The sequence below is a fragment of the Hippichthys cyanospilos genome, chromosome 13 (assembly GCF_059441005.1).
Source record: "Hippichthys cyanospilos isolate Australia breed blue-spotted pipefish chromosome 13, RoL_Hcya_1.0, whole genome shotgun sequence".
Classification (NCBI taxonomy): domain Eukaryota; kingdom Metazoa; phylum Chordata; class Actinopteri; order Syngnathiformes; family Syngnathidae; genus Hippichthys; species Hippichthys cyanospilos.
In genome coordinates, this window is record NC_142381.1 from 6,367,780 (window position 1) to 6,390,203 (window position 22,424).

At 39.0% G+C, this 22,424-nt stretch overlaps 1 protein-coding gene across 3 annotated transcripts; it reads right to left on the minus strand.

Annotated features, from left to right (window-relative positions):
• Positions 1-1,686: 1,686 nt before the first annotated feature.
• On the minus strand, positions 1,687-21,720 carry zdhhc9 (zDHHC palmitoyltransferase 9). Of its 3 annotated transcripts, none has more exons than XM_088431930.1 (10): positions 21,495-21,720; positions 20,993-21,401; positions 12,740-12,900; positions 9,731-9,889; positions 7,542-7,679; positions 7,178-7,226; positions 6,358-6,460; positions 3,012-3,115; positions 2,382-2,502; positions 1,687-2,014 (listed from the first exon to the last, which is right to left on the minus strand). In XM_088431930.1, the coding sequence occupies exons 2-10, from the start codon at positions 21,154-21,156 to the stop codon at positions 1,832-1,834; spliced, it is 1,182 nt and encodes a 393-aa protein (XP_088288056.1). In that variant the 5' UTR covers positions 21,157-21,401; positions 21,495-21,720; the 3' UTR covers positions 1,687-1,831. The 3 variants fall into 3 exon arrangements, with proteins under 3 accessions (XP_088288056.1, XP_088288055.1, XP_088288054.1); XM_088431929.1 differs by having other exon boundaries at positions 20,993-21,182; positions 21,257-21,720; XM_088431928.1 differs by having other exon boundaries at positions 20,993-21,720.
• Between the last annotated feature and the right edge of the window lie 704 nt (positions 21,721-22,424).

Consider the following 22,424-nt stretch of genomic DNA (forward strand, 5'->3'; position numbering starts at 1 on the left):
AACAAATCCACAGCATCTCAGATAGGATCGTGTTAAATGTTATTTTCTCACAAACGCTTGCAGTCTTGGCAGTTTTATTAAATTGACTCTTTTTTTTCGTCAAGCTTTTTTCCTTACCCCAAATGAATGCTAGGCTAAGCTGACCATGGTTACCAATTTGGAGGACATGAATGTCAGTTCATGAAGTAAAATATGAAGCCTAATACACAAGTTAAAGTTAGAAATATTCTGCTTTGGGGAAAATTCCAAAATGTACAAAAACCCTACAGGTGGTTCAGTGAGAATTTGTATTGAATCTTAATGTCAGAGTATCATAAGCAGGTTGCAATCGTGATTCAGAGCAAATGGAAGCGTCACAGAACGACATTGAGGTGAATTTCCTTGTGAATTGTATTTTAGAAATTTCAGCCAAAGCTATATGAATATATTCAATTTCATGTTCTAATATTTTTTCATACATGTGTTTTAATTAGGGAAAATGTGTTGTCTAAAACGTTCATTTAGAAAACGGGTTAGTAACATAAAGAAGTAGGATGTCAAAAATGAATCGTGTAAGCTGCTAATATCATTGTGCTGCTCCTACTGGTGTACCAGCCCTTGCCACCGGCATATAGAGTGTTGTCACGAATGAAAAATAGTATCTGAGTTTACTGCTACTGTAAGTGACTTTGTAAGATGCTGTAAAAGTCATTGTCAATGTCATATTGTCATGTTATCTGTATACATATGTTGCTCCACCATTTGTGTTCAAATATCAGTTGCTTTTTCTAAAATGGCAACACTTGTGCCACTGGCATTTTCCATTACAGCAGGCCATATTTAAGGCAACACTATTTTTGTTGTTTTAAATACAATGCGTAATTCTCTCAGTTTGAAGATTAGCTTACTGGAAGTCCTAGCAGCCACTTTTCTGATTAGCTGTTATCGCTTAAGTTTGTGCATATAAGACCCAAAAAAAAAAGGCAGAATGATGGCATGAACTGGAAAAATCTCGACCTTATTGTATCTCATGTCACCACTGTATTTGTGAGTAGCGCCTGTCTGCCTTCGACAGTTCAAATGTTGGCATTTCAGATTTAACACTGGGATGTTCTTGTTTGCGGACGTCCGTTGCGTCCATTATAAGGCACGATTGCTACGAGGGTCTAAGAACGTCAAAAGCCACGCGTGCACGCACACACACACCCAAACACACAAATGGTGGGACACATCCCGGTGAAGATATTTTGTGTGCGTAAAGAGAGTGCCACAGAATATAATAGGCATCCTAAAAAGTGAAGGAAGGAAGGAAGGAAGGAAAGACAGGCGTTGCCATTGCTATAGTAACAGTACTGAATGCAGCAATTAACAGAATACAAGGTAGATGTTTAACTTGCCTGGTGGAACCCTTTAGAATATACCAGATAAACACAACACCGCTCATCCAGCCTTGCCGATTTGCATAGAGCATGTCATGTGTGCACACGGGGGGGAAAAAAAACGAGACTGTTCTGATTGACAATGTACAGAAGCATCAATGTCTTTGCCGGCCTCTTGCTTGGAGTATATTGGCCGCTCACATTTAGTTAATACAAGGTTTGGAAGAAAAGTCATCCTGTTGGAGCTCCAGTCGATATGCCATGCACCTGTTTTCTTTTCTGCCTCCGTGAGAGTTACCAAGACAAATATTCAGGAGCCTGGAAGATGCTGACGTTCCACTGAATAATACCTCTCCCTGAAGGAGGACGTGTGTCTCACGTGTGTAATAAGGAGAGAAAACGAGTCACCTGCCCAAAGTTGGACTTGGGATATTGTCAGAGTTCCTGACCGGACAGGACTCGGAGGAGCGCGGCTAGTGGCTCCCGTCCTTGGCCACGGAGGCCTCGGCGTCGGTCTCAGGGGAAGCCAGAGGAGGAATGAAGGAAGGAGGAGGAAGATCGTCTTCGGGGGAGGAGTTCTGCTTTGCGGAGGCGCAGATGCTCGGCTTTGCATCGTCGGGCGTGTGCTCGTTGGGGATGAGAGGCGCCGTGGTTTTCTGGAAGCAAAAGACAACAAATAATCACTGATATGACAGTACGAGGGCCGCCGTCATTAGGCAACTAAAAAAAAAAGCCAGAGTGCATTTTAGCACAAGCACAGCCGTGCATTGCCGTTTGTCCAAAATGTAGTTAAAATCTCAAGAACTACAAAATGGCTGCAAATCTTGATTGTCAAACATAGATTCACAGATCATGAGAAATGCTCCCCACACATTGCAAGTTTTCTCTCACTTTTTCACCTTCAAATTTCCCTGCTATTGCTTGGATTCAGTTTTACGTTGCTCTCTCTATTCAGACAATTTAGTCGGATAGATGTGTGAGTGGGGGAGGGTAATTGTGAACGCATGTGCGTGTTATGCTCACAGTGGTTGGCGGCGCTGGCTTGCTGCTGTTGGAAAAGGATAAAGAGGAGGAGGAGGACGGTGCAGCAGACGATGCAGAAATTGGTGAATCTTCGTGCATCAGGCCCCTCCTGTCCAAGACACTAAAAAGCAACATACAACAATCAATCAGATCACAAAAGTGCATGTTGAACAAAGCCACCCACTGTGGAACCGAGAGCAATTCTGCTTGCCTTACTCTTTGACAGTGTCAAAGCGGAGACAAAAATATTTTCATTTAAAATACAGTGGCACCTGAGATACGAGTGGCCCGACTTATGAGCTTAAAAGCTGTCATTTGCTTTGGCTTGCAAGCGCAAACCTGAGATGTGACCACCATATGTTGGGAGTGAACTCAATTTGACTTACCGTATTTCTCAGTACAAGTCGACCTCGCTTATAAGTTGCCCCCCATCCCCCTTTTCTCATTATACTGTATATCGAGTAACATATTGTTGCATGCATCTTGTTGTTGAAGGGGAGGGAGTGGATCGTAAACAAAACCCGACTACGAGGCAATGTACTCGTAGATGCAAATGCTGACACTAATGTTGCAACAATAAAATGATTTGAAGTTTAAGTGCTTCACTGCATCTATTATATTGGGCCATACCTTGGATACGTGGGCCCACAAAGCACCTCGCAGCAGTTTTTGAAGATGTTCTTATGACTGTAGGGGTTCTGCACACGGTTCTTCCCCGACCAGGATCCTTTAATCTGTCAGAAAAAATAAACAAAGACGATCGATACAGAATTAGCCCTCCACTTTATAATGATTCATTGTTCGCATCCCTACTGGGTGAGACTGATGTCTATGCAGTGGGAAAAAAAATTAACACACTTACTCCACATTCACACCTGAGACTGTAAGACCTAATGAGTCACATTACCCCACAAAGGGGAAAATAAGCAATTTGGGCCTAATGAGGAGATTTTCACTTGGGGGCGTACTCACTTTTGTTTATTGCCAGTGGATCAGTTATTTTGAAAGAACAGTGAAGTTACTGATACCCAAGCTATCTACTGAAGAGTACTTCATATTGTAAAGCGAAGTGTTATTTCTTAACTTAAGTACGAACATAATGAAATACTTTCAAAAATCTTTCTTAAACTACTTCATGCCCATGAGTACAGAGGTACCTTGAGATTCGAGTGGGCTGACTTATGAGTTTTATAAGACTCAAGCCGTCATTAGGCCAATTTTGTGATGATACAATTGCTATTGACATGCTAGTTGGAGGTTTGGAAGACTTCAAGCAATGATTTTTGAAGACAAATGATGGGGTAAAACATGTAGGCAGACAATCTCACAAAACTATCCAGTATTGTTTTTATTTTCTTCTAAATCAACATGGAACATCATTGTGGCTTGTTGAGGAACTGAGAGTATTGATAATATGTGTAGACCAATTATTTTTTTGTTTGTTTTTAACATGATTTGTCTACAAACCAGATTTTCGCTTATGGGGGTTGGTTCTAGAACGTATTCCCCGTAATAAACAGGGGTTAACTGTAAATGCCAAATCCATCAATCAACCACAAACAGTCAGTGACAGTGTGCGTCTCGAAAACTGGCGCTTGGCGGCCCATTTCAATACATTTTCTCCTGGCTTATACCTTATTCAAAAGGAGAACTCTATTTTTAGACGCTGTTCCCAGAGGCTAGGCTTTGACCTACTAAAAAGGATCTCGTCAAGGATTTAATGATTCCTGCTTTAATGCTACAACGTTTGCAAAACAAAACATGCATAGAACAGCCAATTCAATCATTCATTGAGAAATATTGAGAGTTGCCAAGCAACTCTTCAATATGACAGGTACACCATCACGTTACCTACTAAGAGCCAAGGAAATGATTTATCTTTTACAGTTTACACTCTCCTATTTCATCTCTCATTCCGCCTGTCCCCAACCCCCACTCCCATCCCTCCAACAGACGGAATATTTTGGCAGGCGTCCCATCACCTGCGGGTATCAATGAATCAATTATTATTTGGCTGATTTCAGCGATGGAAAAGGAGAAACAGCTGGGCTGATAGCCATTGTTGAAACTCTTGGAGTAATATCACGTCTACACTTCAGATGCATATTACACAGCTTCATAACCCATTACATGGCGAAAAAGTAGAAGGCCAGCCATTTCTGTGTAGAGTAAAATAGAAATGGAGTCATGAATTAATCATTAACGCAGAAAGGGAAAAAAAGGAGTGCACTCGCTTGCTTTTCAGCTATCCAGAACCTCACCCTTCATCAATGTAGCCCACAAATACAACTTTGATTTTATTCACACAAAGTTGAATTATAATAGATGTGTCATCAGGGTCTCAAGGGGTTAGTAACTGGCTTGATTAAAAAAAACACACTTATTAGATATTACAATGATGCATTTCTGCAATATTAAATTCATTTAAAAAAAAAAAAAACTGTTCAGTAACAACGAGATGGTAACAACAAATGACAGGAAAAGCCTACAAGGTTATCAGAACTTGCTAACTTTCATTCAATTCAGAGGCACTTTAAGTGCCGGTAAGTGTATGCTGACTTACATTTAACATAATTGGTCATTTTGAAATAAGCGACTTCCTCTCAAACAAGTGCGAGAAAAAAATATTTTAATTTAAATGTCACAAACTGTGGGAAAATTTGCCTCATTTTTTTTTTTATTAATAAATATATCAGCAAAACCTGACATTTAAACGGGTGTGGAGAGACAATGTTTCTAGACAGGCTTGCTTGTTTTTCTTTCACCATAGTTGGACGCATAATGTAAAACAAATCAGAGAGAAACATAATGCTGCATTCTACCTTAAAATAAGAATGCAGTACACGTTGACCCAACATTATTGGACGAGCACCACTTGAAGGATCCATAATGTGTTGACCCCTAAAAAAATCTTTTTGCATATTTAACTGCAGCCTATCAATAATGTATAACAACAGATAAGACACACTTAGCCGCATTGATCGTTTGTCCCACCCCTACTAAATCCATCAATAAATCTCCACATTTCCTCCTCATAAGCTTCTTCAAAATGCCATATACCAGACGGGTGTGCGTTTAGTTGTCCCATCAGTTCGGTTGTACTTCAGTAAGCGGAGAAGATGCTTCTCCTGCTAATGTTTATATCGCCAGGTCGCGTCTGGCCTCGTTTCAGGCTGTTTTTAGCTCCCAAAGTGCTTTGCAGCCAATTTGTCACATGACTCAGCTGCTCCATTGGCAATCGTTCTTGTAAAGATGTTCATGGTCTCTGTGCGAATAAAGTGCTCAACGCAAGGTAAATTAAACTTAAAAGGGCTTGCAAAAAAGATATTAAATGGTTAAATGGCATATTATTGCTTCATTAACGGCTTTGAAGATAACAGAAGATTGAGGATTCAAATCTAAACAGAACAAATATGAATATTGTCATTATGTATTACTGACTAGAGGAAAGCTGAGTGTTTTGATATTTGAGTTTGTATTGCTATTTTTTGATGATTTATTGATGTTTAACAAGCTACACTTTGACTACCCTTTGTCTTTCACTCTTGAGGAGGCAGTGCTGTCGTCATGGTAACAAGCGCAATGATCTTTACAAATGGCCGCGTTTATGCCCCGTCAGTGTTTATCCTTCCAGGCGCGAGCCGCACATGCACTGGATACAGTCTTTAAATTTCATTTTAAAAAAAACAAACAAAATCGGTTGGTTTTCAATTTGATGCTAAGATTGTTTAAGTTCAGCATTTACAATGACCCCCTAAAAATTGTGATCTGTGGTTGTAATTGACTTGAAGGATTGCCGCGTATTGTTCAAAAACATGAGCAAGAAACGCACAGCCCGTGCATGCTTTTGTGATAAATGTAAATAATGGTGTAAAGTACAGTCACGCTGTCAATGTGTAGTCAAAGGTGGTTTGACCGGAATGGACCGGTGACAAGCAATAACACTTGGTTAGCATAGTAAGTTTTTGCGACTTACATCCTCATTGGTGGTCTGGTTGAGCGAGATCAAGTAGGTGTGGAAGCCGGTCAGACCGACCACAGACCACAGCGTGAAGAAACACACCAGCACCTCCAGCACCGTGAGAGCTTTGAGTCAAGGAAATATTAACAGATGATTTAAACCTGACGCTACTCAAAAAGCATGCGCGATGACGGAAACAAAATTCCAGACAGTTAAGTAACATGAGTGGGGTCAGAAACAAGATCATTGTTGAGGCTCTAATAGACAAATGGCCATAAATCCAGATAAATTAAACGAAAAAGAAAACTATTTTATTGGATTTATTGGATAACGTGACATTTTGAAAAGTGAAACTTCCATATGCAAACATAATTAATGAAAAATAGCACTTTAAGAAATTATATATAATTAAAAGAAACTCAAACAGTTTTAGTCCCATTGCTTCAATTGAATAGCCATTGTGAGGTCTGCTTTGGCCACCTCGGTACAAAATAAGACAAACAGAAGGCTAAATTGTTCATTGATGTCTCTACTCCTCTTCAGCTAATCGGCACAGCACTCATTACTCATCCCACAAAGATAATACCATCGTGAGTAGTGTTAAAAGCGTCTGTCTAGATGTGTTGCTGCACCATTTGTGGAACTTCCACCGGAGCATGGATGCTATTTACTGTAGGCATTTAAATAGCAGACTGAAAGGCACTCTATGTGGTTGGTTTAAATAAACAATGTGTAATAAAAGGCATGGTCCAGTAGCTGTGGTTTAGTACTTTGTGCACAAATCACATCTACACTGCTGTCACAATTGAAAAAAAGAATAGTTCGAAAAGGATATGTTCCAGGTGTTTCCTTCAAAGCACTCAAGAAGCCATCATCCACTGAACCTGTGAATAGAGCAACACACGAGTGAAAAATTTTGTGCGCTGATACAGAGGGAAAAAAAAAAAAGCAGAAAAAGGAGAAAAAAATGTGTCCTCATGTGTCATGTACGCGGGGTTAAAAAGGATGTAGCATGTGTAAAAAAAAAAAATCAATCACATGCACATCATGCTATCCCTCTGTCCCAGCCTCAGTCGATCTTTTTTTAGGTCATAGAGCGTGTGTTTGTCGGTAAAGCTCGCCCTTCTCGTCTTGTCACATTCCTTCCTGCTTTGACACGCCTCCTCATCCTCCCCCCTCCATCGAGGCTGGATACTCACGCATGACCACGTGGACGATGTCAAAGGTGAAGATGTAAATGGTGAGCAGCGAGAGCGAGAGCGTGAACAAGTAGAAGTAGCGGTAGTTCCTCTTGCCCACGCAGTTGCCCACCCACGGGCAGTGGTGATCAAAACGGTCTGAGGGGACACAAATCACAACAATGGTGAAAATGCGGAATGCAAATCAGCCCGTTTTGGAGCAATGGTGATCAGTAGCTAATTCTTCAAGGGTGGCCTTGTGCAGTTGTTTCAAACCGGGGGTCTATATTTAGTGTTCATTTCCTTTTTCCTCAGCTCTTCAACGATTAGGAAGAAGCCAGATGCAAAAATGTACAAAAGATGAAAATGCATTGTGAGAGAGAGCGAGAGAGAGAGAGAGAGAGAGTCTGACAGGGAAGAAAACAAAGAAAATGTACTACATCACAACATTGAATATTCTGCAAAATTACTTATCAACATAAATGAATAAATACATTTTTGAAACAATGACAGACCACAAAATACTCAAGTCGTCATACAGAAAGTCTACACTCCATTATATCTTCAGTGTTTTTCCATTTCAAATTTATTGTCTAGGTTAAAATCATAAAGCATTGTTCATTGCCCAAACATTCCTACTGGGAGAAGGTCTCAAAACAATTGATGGCAAACACAGAGGCAAATGGTGCACCAGCGGTATGAGGCAAGATTAGTGTTGCGAGGCGAAGGTACCAGGCACTGCAGTTTGTGAGAGATAAGCTTCATTTTCAGATCCTCGGGTTTCACAGGGTGTTGACATCCATGATGGCAGGATACGAAGCCTTTGATTTCTCTGCCAAGAAGGCTTTTATTATGGCCAAGCTACAAGGTTGCCTAAAATGATCGTATTTGGAGGGAAAAGCTAACTAATTACAGAAGTGGATATTAGAAATAATTATTTTAGTTCTTACTCTTTATTAATGTTGACATTTTGAAATGAAAGAAAATTAGCTTCAAGGTGAAGTTTAAATAATTGTGAAGATCTCATTTACCACTCCACCATCTGCACGTTTGAAAAGTCAATTCATATTTGAATCAAGTTGATTGGTTCGATATTAATAGAGTGGATAAAAAACAGTCATAATGCATCAAAAAGAAAGTTAATAGAGCTGTTCAACTGATGTTATCCAAAACTAAGCAATTCCATTCATCTTAACCTTGGGCTGGCTAGACTGACCTCGGTGTCACCTCCTTACCAAATTATGCGTGATTGGGTGAAAACAAAGAAGTGAGAGATATATATTTTTCTCTTCTTCTTTCTAACGTTTTCAGCAATGCCCCGTCAAAAATCAGAATTGAGGATCACTTGGAAACAGAATTGAGGAAGAGGAACTTGAATCTGATCCAGAATTGTTCAAACTCAAACAATGTATAATTCTAGTATCCACAAGGGGGTTTGAGAGGAGTATTAATTACCTCATAATAAGTAAATAACGTCATGACTTATCAAATTAAGCATTATTTATTAACATGGAGCTGCCTGCACATTTAACAGTCTTATTATAGAAACTGTTTTACCCTGAAAGATAACAATTCTGTTTTCACAATCTTCTAAAATGTCAAGAATTAGTTTTTTAAAATGTATGCACCATTTTAATTTACAACAAAACAACTTAGTGTTCTTCTAATAAGAGTAATACTGAGTTAACTTGAGTTGTATAAATATATGTGCAAAGGTTTCCTTGAGAAAACATTTTGGTGGCCATGTACCGTAAATAGACACTTTGTGTACTTCTGAAGATAATTTCATTAGATTAGCATGTGCTTAAAAACTAATAAAAAAAGAGCATGATGAAGAATTCTGGCTCTTACACAAACAAGCATTGAATGTACTCAATAAAACGGACACAATATGAAAACAGATTGTTTAGGCCAGGTTACAAAAGCCGTCATTGTCGACTGCGGGCTCGCGTGTTTACAAAATGCACTCATGATTCAAGAAATGAACAGAAGCACAATTTTTCATTTCTGCGGGGGTTAGGGGCAGTTTGTGTTTTGGTAAATCTATTTATAAAGCTGCAATTTGATGTCACCAGCGTGAAAGCAAAAAGGAAACCGAGATCACGCTGGCTATTTTTCGCCACGCTTTAATCGAAAGCAATGACTTGAACATCAATCTCTTCAACAACAAAAATAAACCACTTCAATGAAGCCGATCAGCTGATGCTTACCAACGCAGTTGTCGCAGATGCTGCAGTGGGACGCTCGCGGCGGACGGAAGATCTTGCACGTGTAGCAGTACTTGAGCTTGACAATCTGGTTGTTGATCTCAACGTTGCGGATTCGAGGAGGCGGCCGCTGCCCACTGGGGACGTTGCCGTTGGCGGCCTCTGCGGAGAAAGTTTTCCATTGAGACTGCTACACTTGCATAAAAACTACAGTAATACCGTGACTCTGTGACAATATTCGATTATATTAGATTCGCATTCAATTTTTAACTGTACCTAATGCTGTGGCCATTGTGTGGGTTTCTGTTCTATACTGCTCATCTATTTATCATCTGCATCCTCTACTCCCAGAGCAGTTTCAGTAAAGCAATTAAGTATTTGGAAGATATTACAGTGGGGTGGCATAGAATACAGCAGCGCTGCACTGAGGACAAACCAATAGAGAATACATTAAGTGATTGAATCACAGGAAGTGTGCCACTCCCTTGAGGCAGCACAGCTCAGTCTGTGTGCAGCATCGCATATTGCAAAAGGATGTCACTCCCATACTCCATATTAACCTTCCCCCTGGGGTCCATGCGCTATTACACTGACAAAGCACCAAGGCTGGAAATTTAGCAGCGATTTTTTATAGTCGTGCTACCGGCAGCAGTATTCACAAAGTCACATTTTAAGGGTTTTTTCTTTATATTTTCACATTAAAGGGAGGACTGTGTAAAGAAAGGGGAAGCAATGTAAGGCGGTACTCAGTATCAAATAACGTTGTTGAATAAAAAGGGTGTGGTGACTGAAAAATCCTCTTTCCAAATGCTTGTATAGGGAACATTTAGCCATTTTGACGTAAAAGCAGTAAAACACAGGGGTGTTATAGGCAAACATAAAGTATCCATTCCATTAAGGTTTTAGAGACAGGCATACATTACGGTTGATCTATTTATTTTTTCCATTAATCATTTCTTTTTAGATCATTAACTTCATTTGTAATTAGCGGTCCTGTTCCTAAGGTACATTTCAATGCAGGCTGACCTACGTATGTATCTGACAACAGGGGCAGAGCTACATGGTTGCTAGGATGGTCATGAGCTCCCCTTATCATTCTGCGGCCAACCCTTTGGACAGCCCCCACACCAAGGGAAAAATGTTATATGTGATTTTCTGCCATTTTTATATGCATGTAGTGTTCTTTGACCCCTTTATAGCTGCCAGTTATTTATATTGACAGCATATCTACATTTGTATCATAAAATAAATGAATTTTACTTCATAAACCTCCGCACGCCACTCCTTACTGAGTGTGTTGTGACGCCCTGGCCAATCCATAGAAAAATGTCTGGGTATGCTCCTGTTGGACAAATACCCGAGGTGTATAAAAGGAGGGCACACAAAATACTCACCCCTATTATCCATACATATTCTATACTAAAACTTGTCTATCCCAGTACTTTAAAACCCATTTGAAAAAAACAACAACAAATGATAGCCGTTGCTATAGTTCACAATAATGTATACTGGATGGTATTTTTATAGTAGATCACTTCATAACGTTCTGCTCCATTTCTTAAAAAAAATGCTGAAAATGCAGGAGCTTATCATGAGAGTAATTAAACCATGTTTTTTTTTTTTTTTTTTTTTTTTTTCCCATGCGGTGAGCTGAATGAGTCACTGTGCTGATGAGAGAGGGGAGTGCCGGTTGCCAGCTGTCCCTCTCGGAGGAGCAAGTGGCTGAGGGTTGCCTTTAACAGCCATCTCCTATCACGAGTCTCCACCCGAGACAGCTTTTGCGAAGCGAGATGGCTGCTGAAGGATGCTGTGAATCTAACACAAAGACTAAGCGGCCTCATGTGCATGCGTGTAGCAGTGGGGTGGGGGGGACAATAAGGACTGCTGCAGAAATACTGCGTCGTGGTTTATTTCATCGGTCATAAAGCACAGTCGAAGGAATGAGCTATAGAATTATTTGGAGGTATGAGAATTAGGGTTTATTTGTTGAGTATTTGTTGCAATTACAAGGCATGTTACAATATTTTTGGGGATGATAAATGTTCTCTGAAACGATAATAAATGATAGTATTTTGACGTCTTTTTTTTTTATCCCACTGAAAAATTGATGTGAGATCATAATTCAAGTACTCAATACCCTTTTTAAAAGCAACAACCTTAAATTTCAAGATTGTTGAACATTAACATTGAAATGTACAAAAATATCTACGATATGTAAATAAAATAGACTCATGCTCTGTTTTCAAAAAGCAAATATTAACACATACAACCGCATACCTGTGGCAGAGTACTGAGAAATGTCTTATCTTACATCGGTGCACAATCCTGGAATAACTGTGAAATTATTATTTATTATTTAGGAAATTTGAAGTGCCTATTAAGGTCAGCATTTCAAATCGGAGTTGAATTGTCTTGAGACAATCAAAGAGTCCCACCCCTAACTGTATAGTGGCTCACTTTCAGGTTTTCAAATTTTAACCAATGAAGGTAGTCGAACACAAAACGTCTGCTTGCAAAGAAGAAAAAGAAGGAAACCAAGAAAAACAGGAATTCATTGACTTCATAGCAGCTAACAGGCAGCTGGTTTGTCAACAACGTTAAATGACTGCTGCTAGCTGGCACTGCATCATTTTGCACTGCCACATTTATATTTGCATTGTTGATCAAATAGACTTTGAAGTTCGTTGTGTTGCAATTTTCTCAACAATACATATCATCTCATCGATGTAAAAAGGCCAACCGCATTCATTTGGCTTGAATCTAAAATGTTGCTGCTGATTTTGGAACGTATTCCAATTATGCCGTTCAACTTTCTGTAGCTGTACAACTAGAGCCTTTGAAAAACAGAGCTTCAAGTATAATAGCACTCTCTGCTCAACACATGTCAATTTGTTGTAATAAAAGACAATTTATCGAGGTGGCAGAGCCATCAGTCATTTATTACCCCCAAGTAACTATATTGAGAAAAAGACTTATGTTTAAGTCAAGTGTTTAAAAGCCCCATCAACTCACCGATCTCCATCTCAATAAACGTGGCCTCCTCTGGGAGAGCGCGAGGAAGGACTCCCGGGTCACTGAAGCTGGTCCTCAGAAGCATGGCCATGACAAAGAGGAAGAGCACAGCGGCGAAGACTGGGATGGCAGCAGACAGGTGGACAGCCAAATACGGACACCTACGGGAGAAAAGAGTAGAAACGGAGCATTAGGCTTTTTCCTGCTCTCGATAAAAACAAAGCATAAAATGTCAGGGCACCACAGCACAATGCATATTGTCAACTGCTGTTCTGGACATGAGGTCGTAAACTTTGACAGCGTAAAGTCAGAGCCTGGAATAAATAACATGATGCCACACTGCCCTCACAATCTGGAGCACTGGTGACACATTAGCATAAATCACCAGGCAGCGGACCCTCAATGAATCAATAAAAACTGCTCCAGGATGATGATTGCCTTTTCTTAAGGATTTCAATATTCTTAACTGTTAAACAAGTGCAAAATGGGAAAAAAAACACTGTTCAATACAAGGCAGATGCCTGGTTGCAAGTTGTTTTTGAGGCCAATGTGATGCTTTTTACAGTAATCATTCTTATCCACCTGTTTACCCCAAGAAACTAGCACACAAATTAGGGGGAGAAGAAAAGGTCAGTGAAAGCCAATTGGAACATTTGAACAATATTTGGGGTTAACCAAATTCACTTTATCACTTTTAAGTCAAATCTTTCTTAAAGAAGGATATGCCTCATCTTCAGTTAAATTGTGTAGGTCAAACTTCCCATTACTGGTGGGATTGTTTTTTCATGGTTTATCTTAGTCTCATTCTTTCAATTGTTGTATGAACAGGTGTGTGTTGACTTTTTATAAGCCCTGCATATACAGGTCATGTATTCACTTCAATAAATGAGATTTTACTGTAAATAAAAGGGCATTTACAAAAGCTGATAGTCAGCAAACCACAACGAAAAATTCAAAGTCCACCAGTTTGTGCTGATTAACAAGATTGTTAGAACAGCCTCATACAGTACACACACCTGCAGTAGTAGTCTGATCTATCTCCATTTTCCCACAATAGATAACTAGCAGCAGAATTTAATCAAAAATCGCAAGTCATTTCCTCAGGATTGAGCGTCTAAATGACATGTGGGCCATTTCTCAGAGCAGATCGTTTGTGAAGCTTAATGCCCGTAGTTGAATGGTGGCCATTCGAGTCACACGCTATCATCGATTCCCATCAGGCATGAGCTTCTGCCTGGACGCCAGCGTTTCCTAGGGAGCCGAGGAACAGGCTGATGATGCTACAGTGACACTGTGAGGTCATCAGGCATTAAGAAACTGAACTTAATCACCCACTCAATACCTGAGAGGGGATGATTTCATCTGCAAGGCTTATTGATCTGATCGCCAGTGAATCTTTTTCCTCGCTCATCTTTGCTAAGACTTTGTTTGGGGCTCTAGCGCATAGTCGCATGTATTTCACCAATTTATCAAAGTGATTGTTCAGAGTTTATTTTAAGTCTTTAGTGGCAGATCTATGATGAAAATTACTTGTGATGAGTCATTTTTAAATATTAGGTTGAACAGAAGATAAACGTTTTACGATGAGATTTATATTTTGCTTCCTTCACCTTTTTTGCAATAATGCAATAATGCATGTGGCAATCAATTTTGTTTTGCTACTATTTAGGGCTACGACTACAGATTTTCGATAATTGATTAAAATGTGGATGAATTGGATTTAAAAATGCTCTAACATATCTTTTGGATTGCTAGCTAACTTGCCACAAAACTGTCTAAAATATTAGTCAATGCTTTCCAAAATATAAGGAGACATTTGTAAATGTTTTTTTTTTGTTTTTTTTTTATCCAAAACAAGTGATAATGACTGCTTTCATAGAGGACTAAAGAAATCTGAGAATATTTACTACTGAGGCGCTGAAATTATGAGGATTGATTAGTGGTTATTAATCATTGCATCTACTATCTTGTAACAATATTCTAACTTGGACAACTGTTTGGATTACACACACAGCTTTATTTACTCGTTTGAAACTATGATGGAGAACATAACAGTATTTTCCATACCTGTTTAACAATGACCTACTGTAAACTTTGAGTAATGTTTTGAACTTTGCAAATGATTTCCTATGACATAATACTATGTGTGATGAATGCCACTTTGCTGGCAATCCCACAATCAGCTGTTTATATTGGAGCCATTAAAGCCATATTGGACACATCAAACTCATTCCTTCCACGTGTTTTTCCGATTGTGGTTAAGGTGTGTCAACCAAGGACTTTGATCACGGTTCTTTTTGAAAAGAAAACATAAAAACCCACAAAATAAGATACAAAATAAGGTAGAATATAAGTAATTAAAACCACTCACTGAACCCAGATTTAAAACACATTATCATATTGCAGTGACTCATAAACCTTTATTACTACTGCACCATTGCAAGTGGTGCTTGCCTTGCCCAAGTCATGCAAGGTGATACATAATGCAACAGGCTGTGCCGCAAGTTGAACACAACGGTGTCATATAAACATCTGTACACTCAGACTGACTTCTTTTCTAGGGCAGAGTCTTCAATAAAACGGGAAGAAGAAAAAAAACCTTCACGTACTGTCTCATCGCAAATGCACCTTGGTAAATATATGATGAGAGAGGAGCATTTCGCACTCACAGCAGCTAAAACCTCACACAACCTTTGCTGGCTCATTTGAACATCGCCTTCACAAATTGTAAAAACAGCTATTTTAAAGTGATATGACATTGGGGTTGTAGCTATCAAGTATTTTTGATATTCAGATATCCTACTGAATATTTTAATTGAATATAGGGTTTATAGAAGAAAATGAAAAATATATATTTAGTGCTTGGTGAAAATCAATTACAAACAAAAAAAAAAGACCAAATACTGTAACATTTTTACTTAAAGAGAAACTTTCAAAAATCTTTAATTATCCTGCTTTCCTTTCTAGAAACATTCGATTTTAGGCTAGGGTGACAAAACTTTCAAGAATAAAAATTTGGGACAGGTTCACTGACAAATGTGCAATTAATTCTCACCAGCAACTATTTATAACAAATGTAATCGCTAATCATTCTAGTGACCAGTGCTTGTGTTATTACTTTATCTTATACTCAATGCTATCTCCGATGACAGTTCAACAGACCTAATCTGGTAAATGCATTAACCATAATCCAAAACTTTTTTGCTTGGTCCTAGTGTTGTGCCACTGTAATAAAATAAGTATCCCCTGCTGCTGTAATTTGAGCTGACATGCATCTGATTTGATTTTGGTTTGTCAAATACGGTAAATAATAACAGGTTTGCACCTACTCCTTGCAATCCTATTTGGAACACTTGTGTGCTGCTAGCTAGCAGATAATTTATGTTAGACGCAGCTATAATAGAGCCAGAACCAACAGTAAACACCGGCAACAGGTCCACCATGGACTAGTTCAAGGTACATCCAATATTTCACAGACAGGTGGGGTTGAAAGGGCTTCAAACCATTTCATTTCAAATGTTTCAAGACATAATTCACATTCAATTCCTCAAAATACTCAGAACTGATGACTATACCCATCCCTAGAGTGGAACAGCAATGCTTTAAAAACAAGCATTGTATCTGGGAAGATGCATCTCTTGTACTTGATTGCAAAAAAAAAAAAAAAAAAATCCAAATAAAACACCTTGTGAGTGGTTATGTTAATGCATCTATGGAACTTTGGAATTCAAAGAACGTGGAAATACCTCTGTTAAGCAGGTTCAACTTATGAAATGATAACACTGTCTTTATCAAAATAATTTTATCAGGTTTTGTTGCGTGAGCTCAGGTGCAAAGGTAGTGCAAGCAATGCGAAAACCGATAATGGTCATCCAGCTTTGCATAAAGGCACCCTTCAAAACTCTTTGAAAACCTAATCCAGAGTATATGAAAGTAGGTACAGTAGTCTGCTGCTAGAGGATGTACTCTATTCTCCCGGTTTAAATCCATCTTCCTGGTTATGCAATGTTTAAATACCATATGATAGCTATGACAAATGCAAGGCGGGGTCATCCGCATTTTACTAGGATTAAATATAGGATTAAAGTCATTGCATCATAAGAATAATGATCAGTTAATATGACCCACGTCGGAGAGCAAAAATGTTACGTTTTCTTTTCAGTGTGGAAAGCTGCGCTCAATGTGACTGAAAAAGAAAAAGATTGGAATAAAATTACAAATGAAACCCCCAAAGGAAACTGATGGCAAAGCCTGTACATGCGTGTCAGATAACTGGAGCATGGACTCTGAAGGGGGGGTGAATCAAGTTATTGCTAAATTGGCCAAGACCAGCCACCTCTTTGCTAATGGCCGGCTGAAAAACAGGGTGGGGCTGGATGCTGAGGGAAGCTCGGGTGTCTGTTACAAGATCCGCAGCCTCTGCGGGCTTGGCTATGAATTTTTCCTCTTCAACCTTCTCCTCCTCTCTTTTTTTTTCGCCCAAGCAACAAACCCCAATAAGACAGCCGGACACACCAAGAGCTTCCGCCCAGTCTGCACACAATACAATGCACATGCTCTGACGTCCTGGGGGACAGGCATATGATGGTGTTCTTATGCTCCTTTTTCTTGATTCTTGCGCCAAGAGCTGTATGCGGCCATCAGCACATGCTCGCTAAATGCACAAAGCATATCAAGTGATGGTGCGCTTGCTTTAAAGTCTAACATCACAACGCATCACTTGCCAAAGCAAGCACCACTGATGCTGCATTCAGGATTGCTAGAAAGTAGGAAATATCCCACTTGGAGATAATAAGGTTTGACCTTGATTTAAAGTCAACCGTGCATGTGTTTGAAATTACAAAAGGCCAAGAGTATGTTTAATTTGAGTAAGAATGCCAAAACATTTCACTTTTTTTTCAGGTAATTGATGAAAGTACAAATACAAGCAGTATTCAGCAGTTAAATTACAAATGTTGACTAAGTAGTGAGATTTAACCAACGATATACCCAAATAATTACTTGACTCAAATTTCTTGAAATTTAAATGCCAAATGTTTGTGACAAGTGGCAATATTTGTCATTTTATGAACAATCTGTGATCGGCTGTAATGTCATAATGTATAATGCTGAATGATCAATGACTTCGATGATCGATTTCACAAATTATATATCGTACGAATGTTTCAAGGTCCTAGCATGTTAGAAAAGTTTGCTGTACCATCAATTCCATATGTGCTGAAGGTATGTGGTGCTGTAATTTAATTATAATATCGTAGTTTAATTACATTAAGTTATTGCACCCGTTATTTCTGGTCAAGATGCTTTTGTTTTACCTGACTGATCTTTGACTTCATGTCTGACCCATTCTTAAAACATGGCAATTATGCTGTATTTTATCCATTTGATGTTATTTTTTAAACCGTATGAACAGCATACATTTATATGCCTCATATTGTAACAGGCTCGATCGTCGGTTATTTTTAAACTCAATGATCAGCCCTGAAAATCCGCATCATGTGAGCTAAATAGATTTGTGGTATTAAAAGTTGATGTTTGTAGCAAGAAACAACTGTGTAAAGCAATTTTGCAATTGTGCAAGTACGAACTCCATTTTTCTCAGTGAGGGATCTGATATTTGAGGCTATCTCATGTTTTTTTTTTGTTTGTTTGTTTAAACACGGTAATCTTTCAAAGAAAAGGATGGACATAATGCCAGCGCATATAAAACAAAGCATTTAAGCCCACAAGAGCGCCAGAGAAATCAATTCTTCCCACAAAGCAAACAAACAACCTGGACCCGCCTTACCAATTTGTTTATTCGTTGCGAATAGCTCAATTTAGCTTGTGTACTCGACTGTCTGTTTCCACAATTTAACACTAGCTAAAGAGAGGTTCCCTTACAAACAGGGCCTACAGCTGCTGACAAAAGAGACACGTCGGCTTGCCTGCGGTTGGATCAAAGCCAGTCAGAGGACACCGTCGGCTCTGTTCTGCTGTTCTTGGCCCACTGGGGCTCTTGGCTCAACTTTGGACAAAATATGGTGATTTTGCATTGCAGAGCCATACAATAAATGCCCTCTGGAAATTGTTGGTAAAGAAAAACAACCTGAATGATCGCATACTATACAGTAAACACAGTGGTGCCATGAGATTATATGTGACCTGATTTATAGGTTTGACTAATTGACAGTCAATTTCTGTATCCTTTGCAAGGAGTTAAGGGACGCTGAGATGATTATATTGTCCAGTTATATGTGTGTATTTATATATCCATCTGCCTGTCATACTGGCACAATGTGACCAAAGCGGACAGCAGCACTGTGGCTGTTCAATGTAGTTGGTTGAATGTGTGACAAAAACTGGGTACGAATTCCTTTTAAATCTATCCAGTTTGCTGTATGTTTTTATATAAAGCATAATAATACAGAGTGCTATTTTTCTCAATTGAATAACATTGCAAAAAGTTGTTTGTTCGTTACTGGCGTATCCATTCACTTCAATGGGGAAATATAAACCTAGATTCAAGTAATTTGAGTTAAGATCCGTACAGACTAAACTAGTGGGTATAGCTGACATGCGAAGCCTGGGGTGTTTTGATGACTTCTATAATTACACCCACCCAGGTCTTAATATTCATCCCTCCAACAGAGATAATTATGCAGGGTTGTAATATGAATGTGGCATACTAACAACTCTCCAGTCATTAGGCTGTGCCCACCCTTGCCCAGTCAGTGGGCAGCACCATCATCTTGTGTCTTTGCATAAAACAGATTCCTATGTCCACGCCAAAAATACATGCAGTATATTTATGGTTTCTAATAACCCTCTTTCAACAATTTTAGGTTCACGTACAGCATGTAAATTGATTGACAATGTTAGCGAAATCTAAAAAGCCAGTTGAGATTTTGATCTTTTGTTCAATAACAACCTGGTCACACCTCTGTTTACATAGTCCACATGAACTGCTCCATCATGTTTGTGAAATCGAAACATTCATGGGACGCTGCGATTTTTACAGAACCTCGTGAAAGGGCTAAGATTTGTTTGGAGAATATTACAATACAGTTTGGACATCAACATTTTTGACAGGCCTTTGTTTTATGGGGAAAGATAAATCTAGATTCAAGTCATTTGAATTTGAACGTTGCTTGTTTTATCCAAAAATCCCAATAATAAAAATAAGAAAATTGACCTTTCTGTTCAAAAACACCTTGGGTTTTTCATATTGTGTCTCCTTTTTGGGTAAAATCCAAGAATCCAATTGATACACCATTCATCTTTGTAAAGACAACATGAGAGTTCATAGACTGCTGTTTGAGGAAAACATTATTCCACCATGTTAGAATGGAGAAAATATTCAAATCAAAGTCCAGGTTTTCTGTCTTACAGGAATGTGATTAAATATTTAACACTTCAAAGGAAGCCTTCACTATGAGACTGAATTTGGTGCACATGCACAATTAATCCAGCGCATCACTTATCTTTTGTCGACAAGGAAGAGCCACGGAAAATTGAGAGAAAAATTTAACATTTTAACCAATTTTAAAGTGTAAGAAGCCTAAACAGGAGTTGGACAGGTTCAACATTTAGATTTATGGTTTGTCGAACAAAACAATTTTCCAGACTGTTAGGGGAGGGAAAAATACAGTTAACTGACCCCACACTACAGCCTAATCAGTCATGACCATCTTTCAGAGGCATAGTCAAATAACTTTCAACAGATTTAATATTTCCAATTGCCAGTACAGACCGTTTTTCAAAGAGATAGAGTGGGGGATTATTTGAAACACACCTCACACCACAATCTTATCGTTGTAAGATGTGTATCCTTGACTAATTTTGATCACAAGGAAGAGAAAATGCAAAATTTGACCAAATTGTCTGTACCTACGTGTACATTGCTTTGGTGAGTGCTCAGACAAGCTGAAGGCATTTGTGCAGAAATAGTATTCTATTTTGGGTGTAAATATTCTGACCTTGCTATCTTAAGTGAAGAAGCTTATAATTTTTTGTTTGTATAGGAGGCCAAATTGCAATTCTTTGGCGGGGTAGAAAATTGTCAGAGAAATTCCAGAAAGGAGTAAACTAAGTGCTTAATTACCCAATAAAGTCAATCGATTGAGTTTATGAGGCAAATACGATCTTTTATTTTTTTTTTAGAAAATTAAATTTAGAATTCCTCTCATTAGAGAATTGACTGGACCGTTGAATGGGAAAAGGGGATATGGAATAAATTAGAAAGTGATGTTTGAAAAATGACTAGGTACTTACTCGAAACCGAAGAAGAGGGCGCATGTCCCGACGATGAGGAAGAGGGTCAGGTAGAAGACTCCCTTCTGCCGGGCCATCATCACTCGTCCATCGCAGCAGAAAGTGTTCTTGCCTGGCAGCTTCTCCCATTTCCGCACCTTCTTGCTTATCATCACCGCCGACATGACGCCGCTTGACAATCTCACTTGAGCTGTGTAAATTTGTTTCCAATTAAACTGCAATGCTACTCACTGAGCAACGTCACGCATTTCTGCATGTTCTTACGTTAAAATAAAAAGGACCGAGCGAACGACCGGTGGGTCGCAGTCACATTGTCATCAGCAATGTTGATTTCCACTTTGCGGTCTTTTTCTGCGGCAGCTCATTCCCACGACGACGCGAAGATCAACCTCGGTCCTTCACGCCCTTGCTGGAAGAGATTAAACGTTCATCCGCGGGAGCTCGCTGCAGATGTTTCCCCCGCCTCTCCACAAATAATAAATCCACCCGTGAAGAAGCGAACCTTGACCCTTTTGACTCGTCCACGCTTGACCAGACAAGCGGCTTCCCATTGATGGAAATAAGAAGAACAAAAAAAACCTTCAATCTTCAGTAAACAACCACTCTCCTCTTATTAAAATATAGGATGAAATACTTGAAATGTGTCGATGTGGAAGCGGAAAAATAGCAGCTTTGGTGTTCTTCTCAACCCGCAGGATGCCAGATTGACTGCTTGAATCAATGGCAGCAGGAAACACGCCTAGATTGAAGTGTCTTCCCTTAAAGGGGCAGCACAGGTATACAAAATGGAACAAAGGATATGTGCTTGGCCACACTAATAGGAATACCTGCACCGGCTAATGTGCTTTTATTGCACTGGTTCTCAACCATAATTAAGCCACGGCACATAGCAATATTTTACGGGAAACACCAAGCAAAATGTACATTGGTGATTCCAGAATTTGAGAATATTTTCTGCCAGCCCAAAATATCATTGCGCATAACAGTATGCGCAAAAAATGCTGAAACATTCAGTTGTTGTGTATAAAATATTCCATTTAAAGTTCTCTGACCTGTTTAAAAAGGATACACAATTAAAATAAAACACGTATACTATTATTATTATTATTATTATTATTAGTAGTAGTAGTAGTAGTAGTAGTAGTAGTAGTAGTAGTAGTAGTAGTAGTAGTAGTAGTAGTAGTAGTGGTAGTTTTGGAGGGCTACCAGTTGTTGATCCGTTTCTCATTACAATATCTCATGATTTAGTTAGATCACAATTTAGGCATTTAAAGCGGCGCTCTTTATTTATTTATTTATTTATTTATTTATTTATTTGGCAAGGAAAGAGAAAACCTTACCCCACTCGCTAATGTGATTTGTAAATTAGATCATCATCAATAAAAATGTCATTAGTATACGCAAGTTCGTATCGTTTTGGACATTAACAAGA

Coding starts and splice junctions, on each gene's coding strand:
- zdhhc9 (XM_088431930.1), bottom strand. CDS start 21,156: ATGTCGGCGGTGATGATAAGCAAGAAGGTGCGGAAATGGGAGAAGCTG. Junction 12,901..20,992: donor GCCCTCTTCTTCGGTTTCGA/GTAAGTACCTAG, acceptor TTTCTCCCGTAG/GTGTCCGTATTTGGCTGTCC. Junction 7,227..7,541: donor CATCGTCCACGTGGTCATGC/GTGAGTATCCAG, acceptor CTCTATTCACAG/GTTCAGTGGATGATGGCTTC.